The sequence below is a fragment of the Denticeps clupeoides genome, chromosome 6 (assembly GCF_900700375.1).
Source record: "Denticeps clupeoides chromosome 6, fDenClu1.1, whole genome shotgun sequence".
NCBI lineage: Eukaryota > Metazoa > Chordata > Actinopteri > Clupeiformes > Denticipitidae > Denticeps > Denticeps clupeoides.
In genome coordinates this window covers 12,268,994-12,295,506 of record NC_041712.1, presented here as the reverse complement: position 1 = coordinate 12,295,506, position 26,513 = coordinate 12,268,994, and the positions used below count along the sequence as shown (strand labels likewise).

Sequence of the window (26,513 nt, the reverse complement as noted above, 5' to 3'; positions counted from 1 at the left end):
TCCTAACACTTTGTCAGGTTTGACGGCACCTGGACTCATTACCTGTGCCAAATCCGGACAGCCGGAGATTTCTGCACCTTCGAAAGCGGCGACATTTTCGTGGACTCAGTTGAACTTCAGTTTCTGATTTGTATTTTGAGTTCTGGCAACCGGCTGCGGGCTAATTTATGTTGTCCCCCGTTATTCCCCTTTTCGGTCATCGCGCCGTTGTTTATATATTATTGTTAATAAATCCTTGGTTCCCAATATGTCCCATCTCTATGGTCTGGGACGACACAGATGACGACGAGAGCAATGGAGACGCGAGTTGGGGCGGTCGGGGCCCATCCATGATCGTCGCGAGGTCCATGGGGACCCATGTCACTTCCAGCCCCGACAACGGTGGTGTTCCTCCAGCGAGGAGGTGGGCAGGCTACAGCCCAAATGGCCAGAGTACTGCACATGGGAGCTGATCGCGGCCTGGGTCCAGGATGCCTGCAGGGTGGAAAACCCTCGGGACAACCGGTGCGAGGATACGGACTACGACGATGACGTGAATTGGTGGGTGGTCAGGGCCGGGATGGCTCCACCCATCACGCGCATCCAAGATTGTTGCAAAGTCCGTGAAGACCCATGTGACTTCCGGGGGTACAAGGCCGACACAGACTACGACGAGGATGACGCCGGTTGGGTGGTCAGGGCCGGGATGGTCGTGCCTGTCCAGGGTCGTCCTGAGGTCTGTGGAGACCCACGTCACTCCCAAAGGTGCGACAACAACGAGGAGGAAGACGGCCATGCGGGGGTAAGCTGGTAGAACAGGGTGACGGGAGGTCACCAGCCAGCAACTGCGCTGCTGGGACTGCCTCGCGGGGAATACGCCTTCCCAGCTCCGGTCGCCAACCCGACTTCCCTCTGCCCGGACGTTCCCTAGCAGAACGGCAGTGCAGCACCAGCGCCCCTCACCTGCTAGAGAAGTGTGGGACATCCCAATGGTCCCGGGACCCTTCAATGGGGCATCAGGTTCATGACAGTCGTCCCTCCCTTTCAGGTACTCCGCTAGCCGGTGAGGAGGGCAGGCCAGGCATGGGCCTGGGTCCGCCTCCAGAGGGGTGGTGTGCCAAGACACCTGGACTCATCACCTGTGCCCAATCCGGACAGCAGTTAAAAGCCGGGGATTTCCACCCCTTCGGAAACTCTGTGCATGAACTTGAGTTTCTGTTTTGTGTTTTGAGTTCTGGCAACCGCCACACGCCTGCGGGCTAATTTATGTTGTCTCCTTTTATTCCCCTTTTCAGTAATTTGTTAATTAATCCTTGGTTGCCAATATGTCCCGCCTCTGCACTTCTCTTCTTTACTCTTAAGGATTCATCATGATTGCAAAATGTGTAATTAATACAAACAGTTAAACAAACTTACCAAAATCATGACATATTGACCCTAATATTGAGAGAAATTACAATATGACTGACCACTGAGATGTGTTTAATAGGATAGTTGAACATTAAAAGATCTGACAAAAGCTTGTGGAACCCCAGAGCCTGCTAATCTTCAGGATTTTTTTTCCTCAAATAGTTTTCTGGGACGGATTGTGGGATGGAATGATGCTCTGGGCCTGTGGGTAAAGACTGAGGCCTCTGATCCCACTGGCCTTTTTCCTTGGTCTGTGATCCCACAGACCACGTGACTGTTTGAGGGTGCATTGCCACATCCGAGCCTAATGAGCAATTATCTTGCCCGATGCCCACACACTGTCTGAACCGTCAACAACCCTACAGACCTTTGTAATTCAGGGAGTGTAAACTTAATAATTGCTTTCAGCACAGAATAATGAATCAATTATCTTCTCCTTTAATTCATCTTTGATTTATTTGTCTAAAGCTAATTGAAGCTATTGCACAGTTTACTTTATAAATTGCTGTGGTTAATTTGGTAAATTTTATATACTCTCTGAACTATCTGGTATACTTCATACCAATGATTGCATGACCAGTGAGATAAAATTCAAATAATTGAGAATTCACACCTATTTTTCTCTCACATTTTGTTGGAGAAATAAATGTCCAGCGGCTCCAGGGGTGAGGAAAGGCTTTTCGGGCCATGCACAAGTGGTGCACATAAATGTATTTATAACTTGACTGCTCCTCCATTTTCCCTTGTCCCCACCGTGTTGTCCTCTCATCAGACCCTGAGAGAGTCACAACCCTCTAACGCACTCGCACACACGCTACCCCACCCTCATAGGCCCAGAGCACTCTGCCCACAGCCTTAGGGGAAGGACGGCTTCAGAAATCGCCTACATGAAAAAGCAATTAAAACGCCTCTTTTCAGCCCCCACCTCATCCACCCTTTCTTTTAAAATAAATACATATAAGGGTGCAAAAAAGAAAGCACATCTTAGATGGGTGAGAGAGAAAAACCCTTGACAGGCCATTGCTGGGAAAAAAGGTAGATGGTAGACTGCTAGGGCATGAAGGGTGATGACTGTTTTTTGGGGCAGGGGTGAAAATGTGATGACATCTCTATGGATGTGTACAGAACACCATCTCGACACTTGCTCCACTCAACACGTTTTCAACACTCACGCTTGCGTTTTCATGAGTGCCCTCCTGCTGCTTTGGCTCCAAATTTTTTTTGACTTGTTTAACAGTCTGAGAACACAGGACAAGCTTGCTTAGAAATCCTAGACTGCAGCCATTTTTATTTTTTATCTTGGCTCTTTCCAACAGGCTTTCAGCAGGCAGTCTTCATATCCCAGTCATCCCTTCATCTGTTTCTGCCCCCATGAGGGCTGTGCTGCCTTAAAGTTTCTCTGAGTCCCTTAATGCTTTTGGGTCTGAACTTGCCTGATGCCAGGTGAAGTGGGGCCGACATTGGAAAAAAAAAATGTTTCAAAAAAAATTTGCTTTCATAAGTGACCGGGGCCTTCTTCACTGTAATTGCTAAAAATGCTAATTGGACTGTGGAAGCAATCCCCTGTAATGCATCAGGGATTTCCCAGAGTCTGGAGTCTAGAATAACAAGCAAAAAAAAAAGAAAAAGCTTTTAAATTCCAATTGCCACTAGACATCTGGATGGCCTTGCCCCGAATGCATTTTCATAATTAATACAAAGTCTGCTGGAAGGTGCCTTTGCCTGATTGAAAGGTCTGTACGCATTCCCCTGGCTAAATATGCAATGGAAAATGTAAACTCCGCATGCAAGAGGATGACATTTGAAAGGGACCATGCAATATTCATTTAAATTCAAAGCAAGGGCCTAACTGATTTTTTTTTCTTTCTCGCGCAAAGCTTCAAGCTGAATATGAAGGGCCAAATGCCCTTTGGAAATGCTCGCCTTTTCGTATGCTTGTGGCGTCACATTACGAACATGAGCTCGGTGTGCTGCTCTGCAGAGTGCATCTGTAGAGTTGTGCAGTACATGCTACAGACAACCATATGTTTTTATTTTGTGATATTTATTTTACAAATGCAATCTGCTATCTGATCCAGTGGCAGTGTTGTTTGAAGTATATATGAAATTGTGTATATAAAGTAAATCAGACAGACATCCGCCCACATGATGTCAAGGGTTCTCACTCCTAGACCAACAAAGTTCAGGGGTCAGTGCTTGTTTTTGGGCACCGGCACCAATTCGTCATGGGACTCGTTATGGGAACCAGAGCAGAGGAAAAGGATGTACAGGTACGGCTCGCCCTATCAAATTTGGAGCCCTAGGCAAAATTTTAGGTGGTGCCCCCTTGTATCACAGTAAATTCCACTAGTGTAGACAATCTCACAAGAAACATTGTTGTAGACATTATTTTATTTTAAATTAGCCAATTTCAAAGTTAAAATAAAGAAATAAAAAAAAAACTCAAGATCAAAAACCAAGATTTTAACACAGGTAAGAGTGACATTCCACTGAACCCCATTACCACCACCACCCTGCAGCCCCTTTGACCCCCTGACACTATCGTAATAATAATTTTATTATTAGTGGTGTTGTTATTAATTGCTCAGACTTGTGGACGAAAAAAAATGATAAATGGAACAGACATTTCATTAAAATAATTTAGCCTGTTTGGAGAGAGCAATTATTATATTATATTGTGTGAATATTTCAGTCATCTTGTGACCAAGACTACTAGTTCTGAACAGGCATTGTCAGGAAGTAAGAGGATGTAAAGGTTTAGGTTACGAACACTCAGCATTGAAAATCTGCACTCAAGGTGTAATAGTGTCAAGCAAGTGAATTTGTTGTAACATTAAAATTTAAAACAGAAGATGACTGACTCTGTGTATGAAGTGATGCTCTGAAGATTTTGTTACAAGAAGTAAAAGTGTTTTAATTTGTGTTTTAAGAATTTGAGGGTGACTTTTCTTTGATTGGCTGAAAAGTGACAGGCTTTAGGACCACATCGGAGATGTGCTTGTTTCATAGTGAGGCACTACTGTGCCATGGTCTAAGAAATATTGGGCACAAATTATTTTTCTACGTGAGAAATACAATGGGTGGTGAGTTAAAAGCAGAGGACACATTTTGCTGTGTGCTGTGCTATGTATCACAATGACAATCACTTCACTCTCACTTTCCTAATACCTTGAGAGATGATGTTACCAGCAGTGCTGGAGGATTGGAGAGATCGAGGTGCATGACTTGGCGGTTGAGACCAAACCGCATAGATTCTTCTCTGTCTTTTCTCCCAGGTGGTTGAATGAACCTCCACTAGATGTCAAACAGTTGAGTCACTAAAGGTCTTCAATCGCAAGCTAAAAACCTTCCTTTTTAGGAAATACTTAGATTAAAAAGAGCTCTTATGTATATTTATATATATAAAAAAAAGATTGGGTCCTGAATTATTAAGCTGATGGTATTTACAGATCTAGTGAACCAAATGAGGGATTTCAATAATGGACATTTTAAAGCACTTATGTAAGTCACTCTGGATAAGAGCATCAGCCAAATGCTGTAAATGTAAATGTAAGTCATAAACAATTTTCTGCCTCCAGCAGGGGTCAGTCTGTAGACTGTAGTCATTTTTCTGGACTTTTAGCTGGCCATGTGATTTAACCACATACTGTCTAAATGACTATTTTAAGCTTTTAGCTTAAAGCTTAAAGCTTTTCACTATCCGCAATCATCATGCAATATCTCCGTTCGTAACGTGTATGATGTTATATGACACAATGGCTCCAGCTCAGTAAAGATGAAAACAATAGGTCAACAAATGCCTTGACCCCAAGAACACAATCAGTACATTTCTCATTTCCTATATCCAAGGAGAAAAACAGTGTGGCTTCAAGAGTAAATGACTGTGTTGGTTAACTAATTAATCTTGCTAGCGCAGATTCATCTCAACAACACCCAGCTGCTTTTGGAAATGAAACATTCTATCCAGTGTGACGGCTCGGCTGACTGTAAGCCAGTGCTGAAATTGTGCTTGGGCTGAATCAGCACTCAGTTACCCCCTTAAAAAAAAAAAAAAACTTGGCATGGTTCACCTTAAAGTGACAGTGCACTGGCACAAAGCATGGATATGAATGTAGAAAATAGTTTCACAGTGGCTCTGTGTGTGATTCCATTGGTTGAATGGTGAGGAGGCAATGGCAATCCCAATCTATGTCAGAGGCATCAGAGCGGCAGTGATGATGGAGAGCAGATCTGTCCTTTAACACACCATCTGCTGCTTGCACTGAGCTGCTGGCACACCCGTCGGCTAGATGGAGACCTGAGGTCCCCAGACCAACAGGTTCCTTGGAGTTAGCTCCATCCAGTCAAGATTGAGCCATTTACTCTTAGCTCCGTCACAGCCTGCTGAACATTGCTATGTCAGACAGCAGCACAAGTTCTGCTGAAAGTCTGAGAAAGTGAAGGCTGGAGGCCTTCTGTGGGATATATTGGATCTCCATAGGATCAACAGGGACCTGGATAGGTGAATATCATATATGTAGAAGTACAAAAGATAACCCAACTGTCCAAATGTCCAGAATTACACTTTTGTTGGCGTTTTACTTTGCAATAATCACTTTTGGAGTGAATTAAGAAATGATAAAAATGGTTATGAGAAACGAACATGCCAAATTAGTAATGTGAGATCAAACCATAAATCTGATAATGGAAGTGTCTATGTGAATGATTATTATCCTGGTTGTGGTTCAGAAGTATAGATTAAGAATCCACATTCATTTTTGTTGCAAGACCTCCTTTTTCATACAAATGAGATGATGTTGTCTACGAATTAAAATGTGTTTATTGTGAAACAGATTAACCTCATTACATCTCTCCATGCACCGTGTTGCTGAGATTTGCTGATTATTATGCTGATACACGGCAGATTAAATGGTGATGAGTTGGAGTCCGTGTTGTAATAATATTGGATGTGTTTAGATTCAGTCCCATTCCCTGTAATTGTTGAATTCTGACTCATTGTATATGAGCAAATTCTCATTTTTTTCCTTTATTTCAATGCGTCAACATACCCAGTACATGGGTCAAAGACACGGTGGGCCTATTTCTGTATTTCAACAGTACATCTTTAAATAAACATATGATATACCAACTAACAGTATGCATTCATTTTCTTGGTATGTTTAAATGAGTTTTGACAGGGTTACATCAAAAGTGTCGTTCATTGGAAGACATTTCGTGTGAAGATGCAGTTTAGAAATCATATGAAAACATGAAATTTATGTGACAGTTTGTGGCACCATCAAACGGGGCCCCTGAAGACACTTGTAGTGGTACAGCGAAGTGAGTTTATTAGGAAATTTCACCTTTTCATAGTGAAGTGTTTGAGGTAATAAACGTTTTGTTCAGTAAAATTCCAAACAAACACTGTGATTATTATAATAGTAAAATATGCATTTTTTTGGTGAATGTTAGAGGTCAGTATAAGTGTGTGTGTAATCATTTATTTACTGCGCCCATTAGGGTGATATAGATCATTATTGTACAGTCATTTACTGTAATTTACTGAGTAAAGTCTGAATTTAATAAATTCAGTCATATTTAATTTTCATCTGTGCTGAAACAAAAGCACAGACCAATGCAGAGCAAATAGCAAGAGCAGGGCTCTATTCAAGAAGATTAGAAAAGTAAAACAGTCTTTTTCTGAAATATATGATATGTTACCAACACCATTGATTGATCAAACAGAAGACTACTGTGTGTGTGTGTTCATTTGATGCACCCATGAGGAAACTAAAACGTTTTTAAGTTCTCATTCATCTAACGCACCCATGGGGACATTTAAAAGATGTGAAACATTCATTTGTTCTGCTTGCAGGCTATACAATGTGTAAGTTGTTGAACCACCTAGTGAAGTGGTGGTCATTGTTGGTTATTGATCAGGTTATTGCACCATTTCACAAGAAGTTGCTTTTTACCCGGTAAATGCTTATGGTATCAGTTACTCATGAATATATTAACCAATTTAATTGCTCTTTCAAGTGCTTTACTACATGCAGCAAAGAGAACAATGACAGCAATGGAAACAATGACAATGCATATTAGACAGAACATCATTCAATATAAAAACCATGGTCATTTAATCAGACAGATATAAATCTTTGAAAAAGTAACATTGCATTCATTCTGAGCTGTGCGTATACAGCAACATATGTACGAAAGCTGCATGTGAGATTAGGTAATGCATGAAGGTAGATAGGTAATAGATTCTCAGTAATATAGAAATAATTAATCTCTCTGTCCCAGAAGTTAGAGATTCTATTAAAACAGTTTGCCCCCTAATTCCCATCAAACCAACCTTTGAATGGTTATAACACATTTTCATTCTGTTATGCCAGGCCGGACGAGTGACAAGGAAGACTGCAAGCCATAATTATCCTGTTTGTTCAGGGGCCGGCACGCTTTTTATTATTTAAATCTCTTTGGGCGTGAGAGCTGAGAGGCGAGCCTTTCAACTATTTTCTTGTCATGTTGTGTTCGTCAGTGTTAATGCTCCACTCTGTAATTTGTTTCTGTTTTGTCTGCTCTTTCTTCGCCCTGAATAAAAGAATGGGGGCCCTTTCCCCAGAGTCGGCCAACTGCCAGTTTGGTGAGAAAGTTTATAACTGAGCAAAAATGTTGAATCGCAGGGCAGGCGGTGGTGGGCTGCAGCAGTGGGGGGGTGGATTACGGGGAAACGGCCCTCGAATGCATTCACAACTGACAGGTTGCGTTGTGTGAAGCAAGCATTCACAAAGCCCCTGTGGCTGTAATTGCCAGGGTCAGATCTGCTGTACAATGGTGCTTGCAAGCTCAATGTCTCTTGCCAAGGCACTGCACACCGCGTTGCGCTTTTAAAACGCCTGGACACGTGTGGTGCTAAACTGTGTGAGCAAATATTGGAGGGAGGGGTGTGGGTATACCTCACTTCTGATGTCAATAAAACAATTAGTGTAGAAGTTCTGTTAAGGACAGAAGAGGATAGAAAACAATGTTCAAATTTGTACAGCAAAGCTGCAGTCATCACCAGTTGTTGCTAGGGAACTATGGGAGAGTCTATGTTCATAGAGCTTTTGCTCTACCCTGGTAATATGTCACCTCATATGAATAAATTGTAGCAGTATGCTTTGTCTGAGAAACAAAAAACACTCAAACTTATAGTGTACTGAAGGAAAAATATAAAACAAAATCTCAATATGCAGGGGCAGTGGTAGCCTAGCGGTTAAGGAAGCGACCCCGTAATCAGAATCCCGATCCACCAAGGTGCCACTGAGGTGCTACTGAGCAAAACACCGTCCCCACACACTGCTCCCCGGGCGCCTGTCATGGATGCCCACTTCTCACTCAGGGTGATGGGTTAAATGCAGAGGACAAATTTCACTGTGTGCTGTGCTGCTGTGTATCACAAGTGGCAATCACTTCACTTTTTTAAATCTTAAAGTGCAAGTTAAATCTCTGCAATGCGAAAGCCATATGTGTCATGACCCGGTCCGGAAGCGGTTGCTCGTCATCATCTCCGTTCACCTGCCTCGTAATGCCACCATGGTTGTGACAATATGTCAACAACACCTAGAAATGCCGCCGGATTCTCTGGACCCAAGCTCATCTGAGATGGACTGGAGCAGAGAGGAAAAGTGTTCAGTGGCCTGACAAGTCCACATTTCAAATGGTTTTTTGAAATCATGGACGTCGTGTCCTCTGGGCCAAAGTGTAAAAGGACCATCTGGATTACTATCAGCGCAAAGTTCAAAAGGGATTTTTATAGCCACTGAACACTGATTGGCTGACACAAATACCACTCCTGTGATTCCCTCTACACCACTATTATTAAACATATTAAAATGTTAATCATAAATCTTTCAATAAGTAACTGTAATTTAATTGCACCTTTTCCTCCAGTAAAAGATTACATTTAAAGTAATTGAATTCCGTAACGCCGTTACATGTAACTCGTCACTCCCCAAAACTGTTCAGATGTTGTTAGCTGAGGAATAAACGTGTGATGATGAGTTCCTCAGTCCATCAGACAAGTGGTTCCAGCTCTTCAACCTTTTTAAGGCCTCAGACTACTTCCAGCATAGCTTTACCCCTGTTTGCACCAAAAGCATGTCTAGTGGCTTGATGATGAGGCTCTCCAAACCGACACAGCTATTGAATGGCTTATTGACATGAAAGTGTCACTTTACCGCTAGACCCAAACATGAAATCTTCCAGCTGCAGAGAACCTTCGCATAATCACCCATACTGTATGTGTGTATGTGTGTGTGTGTGCGTGGAGGAAGTGGGGGGGGGGACCTATTTCCGAACAGATGCTCTCGACACATCTCTGAAATTCATTTGCATGACAGATGACTCATGATGCTTAAAAACGCACACTGGTAAGCGCAGTGTGGAGAGAGCACACGCGCACACCGATTGATTTCAGTCCGGAGGAGGTCCTTTTTATTTTCAGCCCCAGTCGATTTACATGTATGTGTTTGCAGTCAGATTCCCAATTGATATATGCCTTGCTGTAATTGCTGCATAATGGCCAATACAGCATATTGGTCAATGCTCTGACCCTTCCTGACCCTGAGAGTCTCATGAATATACAGTGCAAGCTTGTCCACTTGAGCAGGAAGCCTGACATAACCATTATTGTAATTAATGGAACTTCAGACATACCATGCAAGCATATATTTTTTCCATCCAATTAATGAAAAAAATAACATTAATAATGAATTAATATGAATTAACTCATACCTACTGGGTCCCTCTTTACTTCGATCTCTACCTGTTCGCTAGAAAGATCTACACAGGTGGTCACACTTTTTAGCCTGCTGATTGCCATGGATACATTTGCTGCAGAATCAGTGGCAAAAAAAAACATGAAATCAACCCATCATAGACTGCCATCTAGTGGAGGACCCAGTAAAATATTATTTTAGACTCAGTGCATGCAATTTCTACAATAATCATTATAATAAATTATAAAGGTACTTATGTTAGCCTTGCACACCAGTGATTAGAAAATAATTTTTGGCTTAATAAAGTGCCTAAATAAAGCAGTATTAAGTAATACAGCAAGCTGTTTCATCTGCAGAGTAATAACTCGTCACATGACTGTGTTTGCTAATGGACAGGTGAGGCTGGGATGCACCTTCCCTGCTGTATATCTGTCAGTCAAAGATCAAGGCGTTCTCATTTCTGGCTTAAATATCACAAAGCCCTCTGTAGGAATATGGCAGTGAACATGCCTCCTGTCCCTAGAGCATTGGAAATGTCAAAATCCTGCAGCTCGGAGGGATTAGCAGCTGGGTGGGAAAGGTCAGGTAGGTTTCAGCTGGCAGATGATATTTGGAGTCCAAAGAAATGGTGCCCTCCCTGGGTGTGTGCAGTGTAGTAGTCCAATTTTGCAGGATATGACATATAACATTAATATGTTAGCACAAGCATATTATGTGTATTTTTTTAATATAATCTAAATATAATCATATGAACAGTGTATTGGGCATAAAAATGAAAGGATAGCGATTCTAAATGCAATTGCTCATGTAGAAATGATCTATGTAGCATTTGCAACTGAGGTGGAGGACCGCAAGGTCTCTAATATCAGCTTTGTGATGTCATGGAGGAGTGGAAGAGGAAGCCTGTGAAGCCCTAGCGGACCCCCTCCCCAAGAGATTTAAGGCAGAGCAAGAAAACAATGGACAATTTGGACATTTTCTCTTAAGTGTGTACTCATTTTTGTTTCCAGCAGTTTAGACATGAATGGCTGTGTTTTTAGTTATTTTTGAAGTTTTACTTCAGTGTTGTCCAAGATTTATAAAAATGTGAGGGCAGTACACACTTAAATTTTTAAAAGCTAATTCAGAATTTGAAAAGAAAGTTTCCTGAGAAAACAGTAAGCACCTCAGTGTAGTGTAATTCATTACAGTAAAGCACAGCTCACTCTGGCATTTGCCTCTTCTTGGTCCTGTCACTGCTGGAAGAGCGAAGGGTCCTTTCAAAGACCCAACTGCTCCAGGGCTTTCTGGAAATGTCACTCTGCCAGGGCCCCAGTCAAGCATGAGACAGCGTCAGGGCACCGGAGAAGACGCCTCTGGCGTCAGGGGTTCCAGTTCATGGCCCAAAGTAGCCCTAAAGCCAGCTGTCTCAGAAACAACAATGAATCAATATTTAATTTGTAGTGGCCGTGGACTGGGTATATTATACATACTTTTTAAGGTGGCGTAGCAGGGACCCGTAATCAGAAGGTTGCCGGTTTGAATCCCAAACCGCCAAGGTGCCACTGAGATGCCATTGAGCAAAGCACCGTTCCCACACACTGTACCCCGGGCAGCTTTCATAGCTGCCCACTACTCACCAAGGGTGATGTGGTAAATTCAGAGGACACATTTTGCTGTGTGCACCGTGCGCTGTGTTTCACAATGACAATCACTTCACTTTCACTTATTTGGCCTCCTGAAAGCTCGAGACATGGCAACATATGCACCGGCACTGCACTCATGTTTATACACTCCACTCTTCTATACTAATATTAAAAATAAACTAATAAATGCTTGTAAAAATGCATGTGAAGGGACATGCGGAAGGTGACAAATTATGAAGTGATTTGAAGAGACAGGCCTGCAAATTGCAAGCCAAAATCACAACCATTTAGACAGTGAGTGTGGTGTTTGGGCTGAAGTAATAAAAATTGCTTGCCAAATGCAATGAATCTGACCTGGGTTGATCAACTGAGACAAACCAGCACAAGCTGCATGAGTTTTATTAAATTAATATGCAACATTTCACTGTCTTTTTCTGTTTTCCTACTATCTGAACTGGAGATGTGGTCTCTTTGCATCACCAATGTTTTTTTATTTTTATTTTATTTTACATTTACGCCATTTATCAGACACCCTTATTCAGAGTGACTTACAATCAGTAGTTACAGGGACAGTCCCCCCCTGGAGACACTCAGGGTTAAGTGTGTTGCTCAGGGACACAATGGTAGTAAGTGGGATTTGAGCCTGGGTCTTCTGGTTCATAGGCGAGTGTGTTACCCACTAGGCTACAACCACCCTTTAAACCACTCGGGGTTTCATTAATCATGTTTTTTGTAGAACTAGTAAAGGGAACTAAAAAAAAAAAAAACTCTTCTGTAGCTGTGACTGCTGTGATTTGCTATGGGCCCAGAAAATTTATCTCAGTTAAACCACATAACTCTCCTGGTTTCTCCTTGTCTTCATTTTCAACATTACATAGAAAGAAGCAAAAAAGAAATTAAAAGATAAAATATAGCACTGTCCTTTACCGTTACTTATTGTAACGCTGCGGTAGATGAGGGAGTCGAACACAACTTCAAGGTGATGGGGTTTTATTAATAACTGAAACAAACAAGGAACGTAGCCCCAATAAAAGGATAACGTGGTCTAATATACCCCTCATTACACACAGGCAGGCAGTACGGGATGACAGGTGGGTTGGTGCCCCCTGGTGGCCATGTGTTTGCCAGGACGTCACACTGATGACTGGTGAAGTCAATACTCAATGAAATCCTCATTTTGTTTCCGTGTTATGGTTATGGTGTGCCATGGTCTGTGGGATTAAGTTTAGGCCAGTTATGTCATATTTCTAACGGTTCTATGAAATAGCCCTCGATCAGTGCTTGTTTTGTAGGAATTCAGACAGATTCTTTTCATGAGAAGCCATCGATACACCCATTAATACACATGGCAAAAACGTTTCAACTTTTCATGTGATAAAGATAATTAGGTTCCTTTGAGAAGTACCGTCTCCTGTGAAGTTTCCTTTACGGCTGTATGTCAACCTCTCAGAATCCAGTTTGACTAATATGATTCTAAATTCTTCTTTTTTGCTCCAAGGACAGTTTCTCGGCACTTTGTGAACATCCATTTATAACCATGTATGAAAATAATGGAATTCTCTCATGAGGATGAGGCTCAGATCTTAAGTGTTTTGAGATGTAAATGAATTTAGAGTAAATTATTTTAAATAACTTGTGCGCAGTTTATGGTACTTTAGGATCACTAACTGTAGATCAGTGAACCAGCATTGTCTTACTTATATTAATGAGACAAATTTGCTAGAAGAAAATGTATTTAAGAGTGCCAGTGAACATTTGACAGCCAAATGTCCATTGTCTTCAATTCAAAGGAAAGGATCATTACATAACTATATTCATATCTTACCTGAGGCCTCTGTCCCTGATATAAGAGACTTAATATGAACATCTTTCTTGTACATGCCATCTCTATCCCTTGATGAGGTCTGATAAAATTGTTATATGAAAGGATTGCTGAGAATATTATTTTCCACCAGGCCTCAAAACTATGACAAATCTGGGAAATTTTAAATGAGATCCATATAGACAATATAATTGAAAACATAACATGAATTAGATTTAACAAGTAGCGACTTGGCAAGGTCTTGTTCTCGTTTCATTAACTTAGTGCATGTGAGGAATTTGTATCGCCTGTTTTTTGACTGCTGTGCAAATTAATATTCAGATCAATAAAAATTGTACCATGACATGATGAGGTGGGCTTGTAGAACAAGTTAAAGGTAGGACAAAAACACAGAGAGTGAAGAATTACCTCAAGACAATGCGTAGTTCTAGAGTAGATTCTATAGATTCTATATTCTGTAGATTCTAATTGGTTCAAATTTAACCAAATCATTGCACATTGTCCCTGAATTGTACTGTACGCCATGTACACTATATAGACAAATGTTTTCAAGTTCAAGTCTCTTAAATACAGAATTCAAGTGTTTAAACCAGTGTTTTATATTGTCTCAGGAGTATAAAAAAGCTCCTGGCCATGCCGAGTCCTCTTACAAACATTTGGGAAACAAAATGGCTCTTTCTGATGAACTTGGTGGGTTAATCATTGGCCAATGAAACCATTGAAAAACAACAACAGTGAAGCGGAAGGTCATGTAAAGTCACAAAGTGTCCCAGCCATTGCTCAGGTCCATGGTGCGTAACAATCCCCAGCACTCTGCTTATTCCACAGTAGAAGAGTAAAATTAAAATGCAACACAGTCTGAGCTGCTGATTATCTGCTCATTAAAACCTCCCCCACATATTTTATTGACATGTGTAAATAAGTTGCCAGACAAGGGGAGTTCCTTTCACTTTGATGGCTTTAAATATCATCACCGCATCTGAAAGAGAATGTTTCAAAAGCATGGACGGTATCAAAACTTTATCACAGACCCCAAAAAGTTAAAAACTAAACACATTATGATGTGTTTTGCTTATGTAATAAAGATTTTATTTAATTTAACCTGCAATTAAATCATGTCTTAAATCATGCATTCACAATTGAGTGAATTTCTGCTACATTTTCAGGTCAGTTGCTCAGAATTGTGTTGATTGGGAAAACCGGAGTTGGGAAAAGTGCAGTAGGAAACACTATTCTGGGATGACAGGCATTTAAATCGCATCCAAGTGCCTCCTCTGTCACAAAAGTGTGCGAGAAGCAACATGCTTTTCTCAACAGACAGGTATTTGTCATCGACACCCCCGGGATTCTGGACACGGAAAAAACTCCAGAAGAGATCAAAAAAGAAATAGTGAAGTGCATCCAGATGTCGTCTCCTGGTCCCCATGCATTTCTGCTGGTCCTGCAGCTGGGTCGCTTCACCAGAGAGGAGCAGAACGCGGTGAAAGCCCTGCAGGAGATATTTGGAAAAGAATCAACATATTACATGATTGTTGTGTTCACTCGTGCAAGTGAACTTCAGGGCCAGACGATTGAGAGCTATGTGCAGAGCGGTCATGAAAAGCTGAGAGAGCTGATCAGGAGCTGCGGCGCGAGATACGTTGTTCTTGACAACACAAGAAGCCAAAACCGCGTGCAGGTACAGAAGCTCATTGGCAAGATCGATGAGGTGGTGGCGGCCAACGGCGGTGCCTGTTATACCGAAGAAATGTACAAGGAGGCAGAGGCGGTGCTGCAGAGTCAAACGCTGGACAGAGTGGTCGCCGAGCTACAAGAATACAAATTCAGTTTTGTTGAAAGCCTCCTGCAAAAAATTATGATCTTCCAAGCAAAACTCAAAGAAGAACCTTGAGTGGGCTGCTATGTGTTTTTGTAATAGTTTGTAATATATAATGCCTGTGATTTTGATTGATCTTACTTGTTTATGCTCAAATTAATCTGTATTCAAATTCAGACTAAAACACATGGAATGTCGTTGTGTATTGTAATTTATTTACTGTGGGGCAGTATGAGGAAATTATGTTTATGAATATGTACTCCTCTTAAAGTGTTATTGTTTAACTTGTTTTACATTAAACAGTAATTTTTCTCTCTCTGCTGTATTTTATTACAGCCAATTTGCCATCCGTAAGTGATTTCATACCACACCACACCATAACATTTATAGTGTAATTAGCAGGACATGAACAATATACAGACCTTGATTTAGATAAAAAACACCACAGAGCACAACATTTCATCTCAGGTCTTTCCTTGTTGGTGCTTTGCTCGTAGTGTATTATACATTTTTGTTAGCAGATATGAATTAGAACTGAAATGAACAGCAATTTCAGTGAATTTAAACATGAAAGAGCCCAGTGATAATCACAAATTGCTTGTTGAAACTGATATCATACTGAGCAATTTAATGGAAGCTATCTTTATATCCCATCGCTGGCAACATGGCTATCTGACTGACTGGAAGGTATAAAACTTGTGCAGAGAAAACCGAAAGATTGTTTGACTCATGTTCAGATCTGTAGAATCCTTTCTCAAATTTTGCTATCAGTTAATCGAACGAGAATTGCTGGTGTCTTCCTCTTGTAAGTCGCTTTGGATAAAAGCGTCTGCTAAATAAAGTAAAGTAAAGTAAAGTAAAGTAAAGTAAAGTAAAGTAACTGATGATTATCATTCTTTACTGATTCAGTTATTTCACATTTTTTATCTTTACTTTACTTTACTTTATTTTGCAGACGCTTTTATCCAAAGCGACTTATCTCTCACCACTGCTTGTATGAAGCAGTTATACAAAAATTAATAAAAAGAATAAGCCAGTTCAGAAACTCGATTTATACATTTCTTTTCATCTAGTGCAACTTTGTTTATTTATTTAATTTGTGAACATCATTATTGGATCTATATCATTATATTTTATTATGTTGTATTATTATGATGAGCACGCTCTATCCATTTACATATTATTTAAACTGTACACTATTCTGTATGTATGTGCCACCCGTTCCCGGTCTACTCTCAGGGACATAAAAGGGAGAGGGGTGCACAGGCTCCAAATGATAAAACCCAAAAGCAAAAGGGTCAGTCTGCTAATAGCAAGGGTCAAATGGCCACCACACAGGCCACCACACTCTCCTTGCTCCTTCCTTCCTCTTCTCTCACGTGGTTGTTCTGGTTGTAGTTCAGTTCTTGGTTCTTTTCACACCACTATTTCTCACCTTCTCCTGCTCACACCTTTCAAAGGTCTGCCAGACACAATCAGGGGCTGATGAGTTGCCATCCTGCAATAACACAGAGCGAGATAGAGAGTGAGAGAGACAGACAACCAAAAACTGACACAAAATCAACCACGGGATGTCACAGTGACACATCAGTCGGTTCAGCTGAAGTACTGCTGTAAGCCACTCTGATGCATATAATTATCATTGTCAATAGCTCAGATTCTTGTATAATTCAGGTTCAAAATCCAGTTTTGTTCATTAGTGTAAAAGCATAAACTGCCATTAATTAAATAAAGAAAACAAGCAATATCAGATGCTTTTATTTTTTAATACATTTGTCAAAACCTCAAGTTCACCTTTTCACATTGTCATTATGGTGTGTTGTGTGTAGAAATCTGAGGGAAAATTTTTTTTTTATCCATTTTGGAATAAGACTGTAACATGTGGGAAAAGTGATGCTCTGTGAATACTTTTTGGATGCACTGTAAGTGCAAACTGTTTTATGCGTGCTGCTTTGAAACCCATAAAGCAATCATTCCGATATCAACAGATCCTTGAATGCATTTCAGATTGTAAAATCTGATATCTCTATAGCATTCCTGTAAGTTCACATGGCAATCATGTCCAGAGTACATGAAGTGAACAGTTCACTTTTACTCTCCTTTCGCTTTCACTGTCATTAGTATTATCATCAGCTGTCAAATGAGGTCAGCATGTTTAGCTCAAAGTTTATTATTTGTAATTGCAGGTGTGTCATGGGGTCAAATATATATCTGATGCCCTAGGTTGCTCTACAACCACAAAAATCATGCTGTGCAAAAGTTAAATAACATAATCTATTTAACTGATAATGTCATAAACCCATATTGTATTCTGAGAAAATATAATGTATAAAGTGGCACATTTTCAACTTGATGCCAGCAACAAGTAAAGTTGTGATATGGGGAGAATAAATGGCTAGAGAATATAGTTGACAACCTGTATTAATATTAATTTTAATTAAGTCTTTGCATGAAGCTGTAATTTTAGTTTGTATTAGTGTTAGTCACAGACTCATTGTAGTGTAGTCAAGTTTCAGGCAACTAAAAGACTGAGCAGTTTAGTCACATTTTAGACATTTTTAGAATTTTACATGACCATTTTTGGCTAGTTTTAGTCCTGACTGAATAGAAGACACTGGAAACAGAAATACTGTATAAAAATTATAACACGATTAAATGAAAGGAAATAACGAGGAACAATGAGTATCATTTAGTTTGTTTTTTATTTTGTAAACCATATTAAGTCTCTTTTTTATTCATCACATCACAAGCATTTATTTTGCATACATTTTAAAGATATTTCATCAGATATTTCATTGACAAAACCACTATAGTACTAATATGATTCAGTTGGAGGAACAAATAGTTTCTATTTAGGTTAAATGATGTTAGTAACATCTTGGAGAAGCACAGTCTTTTAGAAGTAAAGATGACCAGAGGTTTTACAAATTTGCAAAAAACGTGTCATCATAGCCAGCATAGATTCTGAGAATATGGTGAAAGTGACAATTATTAACATCAGCCTAGTGGGTAACACACTTGCCTATGAACCAGAAGACCCGGGTTCAAATCCCGCTTACTATCATTGTGTCCCTGAGCAAGACACTTAACCCTAAATTGCTCCGGGGGGACTGTCCCTGTAAATACTGATTGTAAGTCGCTCTGGATAAGGCCGTCTGATAAATGCCATAAATGTAAATGTAAGATTTTATCATGCAAATCACACATTACACAGTGGTGAACGTGGCTCTGTTTTAACAGCCATCAAGTTCAACAAGACCTTTCTTACAAAAGTACATTGTTATAGTTGTATGTTCTACTATAAATACAATTTTCAAAATCATTGTATTCTCTTTTTATTCATTTCACTCTCAGAATCCATTCTTGCTTATTCCTTAACAGTCAATCCCAGAACACATGGTGCAGGAATCAACCAGGTCAAGGTTTCAGAAATGGATTTGTATTATTGTATTTAATTGCATATTTATAGTTTTCATTTTATGATTACTGGGATTATAGTTCTTGGGTTATAATTAAAAATGTCACAACAAACGACACAATATGAAAAGATACAAGTTCAAAATGAGGTTTAATAAACAACAAAAAAAAATAAATTACTGCATTATAGAATCATGCAAGACATTAAAATGCAAGGAGACAATTTAAAGGGGCAGTGGTGGCCTAGCGGGTAAGAAAGTAGACTTGTAATCAAAAGGTTGCTGGTGCAATTCACCAAATCACACCATCAAGGAGGCACTCAGGTGCCACTGAGCCACACACTGCTCGTCCCCACACACTGCTCCCCGGGCATCTGTCATGACTGCCCAGTGCTCACCAAGGTTAAAAGCAGAGGACAATCACTTCACTTTCACTAAAGGACAGGAATAGCTCAATATAAATTTGTGTGCACTGCATACTCATCTTTAGCTCACATTTGGTTCTGGTCATATTGCTTTTTACAGAACTGGACATGTTGGCTTCTTCCCTGTATTGCCACGCTTGGCACTCTTTCCAACAAATTCTGGATAGGTCTCATTGAGATTTTGAGAATCCTTCTGCATGTTCACAATCATCTGAATCAATTCTGACACTTGTTCTTTATTTTTTTCGCTATTGCTAAAAGCACAGTATCTGGAACCACAACATCGGATCAGTTCCTGAAGTCTTCGATCAGTTTTCCTCACGTAGTTTTTTAATGTATCGCCCCTCAGCTCCTCTTTATGAGTGAACAGAATGACTGTGTGTTTAGTGACCTCGTTGCCAAATTCCTTCTTCATCTGTTCAACTATGTTGTGCTCTTCCTCAGTAAAACGCCCCAGCTGCATCACCAGGATGTACACAGGACGGCCGATGCAAGCGAGGTCTCGGCATTTCGCAGTATGCTCTTCTGCCTGTTCACAGTCATCAGCGAAGAAGTCTGGAGTGTCGATCACCCTCACATGTATTCCTGAGATTACAGTCTCTTCCACCTCGCACTTTTTGGTCACAGGCATAGAGCTCGTGTAGGACTGAAAGACCGTTTTTCGCAAGATGGTGTTTCCACAAGAACTTTTGCCGCTTCCTGTCTTTCCCAGCAGCACAACAGTCAAGGCGGAGCTCTGCCCACAGGCTCCTACAGGAAGGATACATGTAAGGAACCGTGGTCATTTTGCAGTTGGGTTGGATTCTAACTGAGCTGGGGTTTATGTGATCTCAGAAGCTGAATCAGAGGACCAATTCCTGTAAATTTAACAAAGTTCTACTCTTGTTAGCTGGAGTAAATGATAGTGTACCTTGCGTCTTGCCAATGCCGAGAAGATGAGCCCTCTTACTGAAGCCATGTGTTCTGAGTGACCAATACAAGAGAAAAGTGCAATTCTTCAGTTTGGACATCAATATTTTAATAATATTATAAATAATAATTCAAAGACAAAAGCAAAATGTATCAATTGTAGATACATTCCTGGTCTTAAATCTCACTTTTCTGGCTGCTCCCATAATTTATGCCACAAATCTGCGTTTGTTTCTTTGGCCTTGTTACTGGGTTCAAATGTTCTGTGTGAAGGAGAGTAATATTTCAACTCTGTTCAGTTCTTTTTAATTCTCAGATCAGAAATAATACTCATAACTATAATTAACAAAGAAGAATCTTAGAATTTGCATGAAATTAGTATAAAGTGTCATACATGAATACATAAAAAGGGTGATTGCATGATGACTTATATACATTTTCCAACAAGATTACATCTAACACTGCATTAAAATTGCTAATGGAAAATTTGAATATGCACAGATTTTAAATATTAAAGTAAATATTGAAATAGTGGACTATCAATTGAAAATATATTTTTTTAACTTAATTCTCATTGTTTTTGTTGATAATCTTGTAAATCTGATTTGTTTTCTTCTTTTTTGTTACTGGATTGAGGTGCTCTGAGTAACAAATACAAGAGAAAAGTTCAATTCAGTTTATTCTCTTCAGTTTGGTGAATATAATTAAGAACAATAATCACAACTGTCAGAATATGAAGAGAAAGAAACAAAAAATGCACAAATATAGCAATAAACATGCTAATGACTGAATAAATTGTAATATAATTTATGAACTTAATTCTTACTTCCTTGGCTGCTTTTGATGTTGTTTTTGTTGTAATTCGGATTTGTTTGTTTCTTCTTCCTGGTTACTGGATCCAGGTGTTCTGTGTGATCAATTCAAAAGCAACAATTCTCCTCAGTTCATTGTTTTAAGTATGTTGATAAACATATTTAATAACAACATTTGTAATTATCAGAAGATAAAAAATATATAAATATTAATGTGAATGTTTTATCTACTATCTAAACTTTTTGGACTATATCAACTGTAAACTAATGTCTTGACTTAATTCTCAATTCTTTGGCTGCTCCTGTTTTTCAACTTTTAAATCTGATTTTTAAAAAAATAAATAAACAAAGAGAAAGAAAACCTTAAAATTGCACAAATAAATATATATGAATGTAAATGTTTGCAATATAAATTGAACACAATAGTTGACTGTATCACTTGTAAAGCACTTTCACTTGTGAACGTAATTCTTACTTCATTGGCTGTTTTTGTTGTTTACCCCGTAAATCTGATTTGTTTTTTTCTTCTTCGTGGTTACTGGATTCAGGTGCTCTGTGTGATCAATACAAGAGCCAAATTCGGTTTTGTTCAATTCTTCTCAGTTTGGTTATCAACATATTTAATAACAGCAATTGTAATTATGCGAAGGTGAAGAGAAAGAAACCTTGAATATGCACACATATATAACATTTATAAAAATGTTTTATCTATGATCTGATCTGTATCAACTGTAAATTAATTTCTTGACTTAATTCTCACTTCTTTGGCTGCTCCTGATTTTCAATTTTTAAATCTGATTTGTTTTTTTCCTCTTCCTTGTTACTGCATTCAAGATCTCTGTGTGACCAATACAGGGGAAAAATTCAATTCAGTTCATTTTCAGTTTGGTGATCAATTTATTTAATAACAATAATCATATATATATGAAACCAAACAGAAAGAAACTTTAGAAATGCTCAAATTTACAAATATGAATGTAACTTTGCAATAGGTACTGAGCATAATATTTGACTGTATTAATTGTAAATACATTTCTGAACTTAATTCTTACTTCCTTGGCTTTTGTTTGTATTTTTGTTCTTCCTGGTTACTGGATTCAGGTGCTCTGTGTGACCAATACAAGATACATTTAAATCAGTTCAATCTCTTCAGGTTGATTGTAATTATCAGAAAACAAAGAGTAGAAAATGTTAAAATTGCACAAATAAATATATATGAATGTAAATGTTTGCAAGATAAACAGAACACAATAGTTGACTGTATCACTTGTAAAGCACTTTCACTTATGAACGTAATTCTTACTTCATTGGCTGTTTTTGTTGTCTACCCTGTAAATCTGATTTGTATTTTTGTTCTTCCTGGTTACTGGATTCAGGTGCTCTGTGTGACCAATACAAGATTAATTTAAATCAGTTCAATCTCTTCAGGTTGATTTTAATTATCAGAAAACAAAGAGAAGAAAATGTTAAAAATTGCAATATAAATTGAACATGAACCCTTGAATATGCACAATTATATAAATATGAATGAAAATGTTTTATCTATGCTCTGAACTTAATAGATTGTATCAAATGTAAATAAATTTCATGACTTTATTTCTCACTTCTTTGGCTGCTCCTGTTTTCCAATTTTTAAATCTGATTTGTTTTTTTCCTCTTCCTTGTTACTGGGTTCAGCTTCTCTGTGAGACCAATACAGGAGACAATTCAATTCAGTTCATTCTTTTCAGTTTGGTGATCAATTTATTTAATAACAATAATCATATATATCAGAAACCAAACAGAAATAAACTTTAGAAATGCTCAAATTTACAAATATGAATGTAACTTTGCAATAGGTACTGAGCATTATATTTGACTGTATTAATTGTAAATACATTTCTGAATTTAATTCTTACTTCCTTGGCTTATGTTTGTATTTTTGTTCGTCCTGGTTACTGGATTCTGGTGCTCTGTGTGACCAATACAAGATACATTTAAATCAGTTCAATCTCTTCAGGTTGATTGTAATTATCAGAAAACAAAGAGAAGGAAACTTAAAAATTGCAATATAAATTGAACATGAACCCTTGAATATGCACAATTATATAAATATAAATGAAAATGTTTTATCTATGCTCTGAACTTAATAGATTGTATCAAATGTAAATAAATTTCATGACTTTATTTCTCACTTCTTTGGCTGCTCCTGTTTTTCAATTTTTAAATCTGATTTGTTTTTTTCCTCTTCCTTGTTACTGGGTTCAGCTTCTCTGTGAGACCAATACAGGAGAAAATTCAATTCAGTTCATTCTTTTCAGTTTGGTGATCAATTTATTTAATAACAAAAATAATATATATCAGAAACCAAACAGAAAGAAACTTTAGAAATGCTCAAATTTACAAATATGAATGTAACTTTGCAATAGGTACTGAGCATGATATTTGACTGTATTAATTGTAAAAACATTTCTGAACTTAATTCTTACTTCCTTGGCTTGTGTTTGTATTTTTGTTCTTCCTGGTTACTGGATTCAGGTGCTCTGTGTGACCAATACAAGAGAAATTTAATTCAGTTCAGTCTCTTCAGGTTGATTGTAATTATCAGAAAACAAAGAGAAGGACACTTTAAAATTGCAATATAAATTGAACATAAACACTTGAATATGCACATAGATATGTTTTATCTATGATCTGAACTTAATAGATTGTATCAAATAAAATTCTCACTCCTTTGGCTGCTCCTGTTTATCAACTTTTTCTTCCTGGTTACTGGATTCAGGAGCTCTGTGTGACCAATACAAGAGAAAAGTTCAATTCTGTTCTATCTCTTCAATTTATGAGCAAACTCTCCTTAAAAACTTAAATCTCACCTTTCTGAGTTCTCATGTTGTTTTTCCAGTAAGGTCAACGGCTCTGTGATGCCTTTAAAAATTAAAGTATTGATCAGTTTTTGATTTTTGAACAAAATCTATTTGGGCATTTATATATATATATATATATATATATATATATATACACACACACACACACACACACACACACACACACACACACACACACACACACACACATATATATATATATATATATATATACACACACACACACACACACACACACACACACACACACACACATACATATATACATACATATATACATATATCTCATATATATCTCATATATATATTTTTTTTTTTGCTATCCATGTTTTCTATTTGTTGTGACAGTTTTTACTTTGTGGCAATTGCAGTGATCCTATTTTCTGTGGAGTGTTAAAGAACATGGTTAAGGTCTAATCGTCTAATTGTGAGATTTTCATGTTTGTCTTACACCACAAGGAGGAGCACATGAGGCCCTTGACCAGACAGATCCAACTTACAGGAGTAAGTAATCACACAGACCTTTGGATCACTCTCCGGTAGAAATCTTTTCACTAGAATCTTACATACATTCTGCCTGAACAACACAATAGTCGTAGTCTTTTCCCTCTGACCTGGATTGCAGCTGCATAGGATTCTTAAGAGTGAGCATTCTTATGTCAAAGTACTGCTGCTTCTACTACTACTAGTAATAATACTAATTAATACTAATAGTTTTTAAAAATTGTATAAAAATACAAATGAACAATGCAAAGTAAACTATTGATGTTTTATTATGCTTATAATTAGTAGAAGTAGTAATACGCATGTTAATACAAATTAATAAAACATGTACTTACTTCCTTCCATTGTAGGTGATTTTAGGTGGAAACTGGAAAGTAAAGTATTTAGTGTCTGGGAAGTTGGATAGTTGCTGAGTGACTGGAGAGAGAAAAGTACACCCAGGTACTTTTGGGTGCACTTCTATGGGTGGCAACTAAAAGAGGGAGTGACTCGAGTATATAATCAGCTTTCAAACCACTTAACCATGTTTGTCATAGAAGGCTTCAGAATAATGAGCTCCAAACTGTGCTGCTGCTGTTGCCGTCCTCAACATAAATCCCTGAAATGTAAGTTATTTTATGTAAATGATTTTTTTTGCATCTACTGCAGGACAAGATACTGACCTGAGCTTAAATTCTAGGTGGACCTCTGAGACTGGTGATGATTGGAAAAACAGGAGTTGGGAAAAGTGCAGTGGGAAATACTATTCTGGGGAAAAAGGTATTTAAGTCTCACCCCAGTGCAAGTTCTGTAACTGAAGTGTGCGCAAAGCATTCTGTTTCAACACCAAGAAAAATTTCTGTTATTGACACCCCTGGAATCCTGGACACTGAGAAATCCCCAGAGGAGATCAAAAAAGAAATAGTGAGATGCATCCAGATCTCATCTCCTGGGCCTCATGCATTCCTCCTGGTCCTGCAGCTGGGTCGCTTCACCAGAGAGGAGCAAAATTCAGTGAAGGCCCTGAGGGAGATATTTGGGAGAGAATCTTTGTATTATATGATTGTAGTATTCACTCGTGGAGATGAACTTCGTGGACAGACAATAGAGAACTATGTGCGGAATGGTCATACTAAGCTGAAAGAAGTGATCCAGAGCTGTGGTGGGAGATACGTTGTCTTGGACAACACCAAAATAAATGACCGTGACCAAGTGAAGAGACTCATTGCCAAGGTTGATGAGATGGTCGATGCCAAAGGTGGGTTATATTACAGTGAAGAAATGTACAAGGAAGCAGAGGAAATGATTGAGATTCAAAGACAGTTGACAGCTGTGGGAAGAGAGCTTGCTGAACAAGAAGAATATGATTTCCGCTTCCTTCAAATGCTCTTGGAAAGAATTATCATCTTTCAAGAAATTCTCATGAGAGAAGCTTAATAAAAATGTTTCTGTCTTCAGCCTAGTATCAGTTATCCTGATTCAAAATCTTGATTATGATGTTTTAAACCATATTTCAGTCAGTTTATGTTGAACCAAGTTGTATGTTTTAGATTTCATAATTGTTTTCATTTTCAACTTGTAAATAAAAATGATTTAATTGTACTCTCACTCACTCACTTTCCATAACCAGCACAATTCAGGATTTGTTTTTATGTTTGTTTTTCATTTTTAAACATTGTACATTTTTACATATTTATTTGTCCAGCATAAGTATAACATCCTGTTTCAAATACTTAATTTGAATAAACATTTTTGATTACAAGGCAACAATGATTCCTGCACATGACAACAACACATCAATAATAATAATGCAGAGGAGAAGGTAGGGACAATGGGGACACAGGGTCAATCCAGTGTTTATCATGTCATTTCCATGGTTGTGTCCACCACATTGTTGTCCTGTCCTGGCTGTTTTAAGCAAATATGTTCCCTCTTTTAGAGGGAGTGGCAACCAGAAACAAGAGAGAAGGAATTTATTCCTTTACACTTTTATTTTCACTGTACCAAAAGAAGATACTGGAAGATGACTTTATTAGTATAATCAAAGGCACTGTGTCAGAAACCAGCTAATTAACTGGAAGATATGAAACACACATGCAAGTTCCCGTCAGTATATGAAACAGACAAGTCCAAATTTCACTTTTTTCACTTGGCAGAGACACTGAATATGTAGTTCCTTGAGATAAGAGAGGCAATATAAAAAAGATAATA

General features: G+C 38.5%; 1 protein-coding gene across 1 annotated transcript; it reads left to right on the top strand.

Annotated features, from left to right (window-relative positions):
* Positions 1-260: 260 nt before the first annotated feature.
* On the top strand, positions 261-25,739 carry LOC114792163 (uncharacterized). The gene is given in 10 exon segments (XM_028983065.1): positions 261-343; positions 397-789; positions 867-1,027; positions 7,672-7,732; positions 8,375-8,397; positions 14,726-15,464; positions 19,679-19,813; positions 19,947-20,001; positions 20,874-20,932; positions 25,013-25,739. Coding segments are annotated over 10 exon segments (2,436 nt in total).
* The last annotated feature ends 774 nt before the right edge of the window (positions 25,740-26,513 follow it).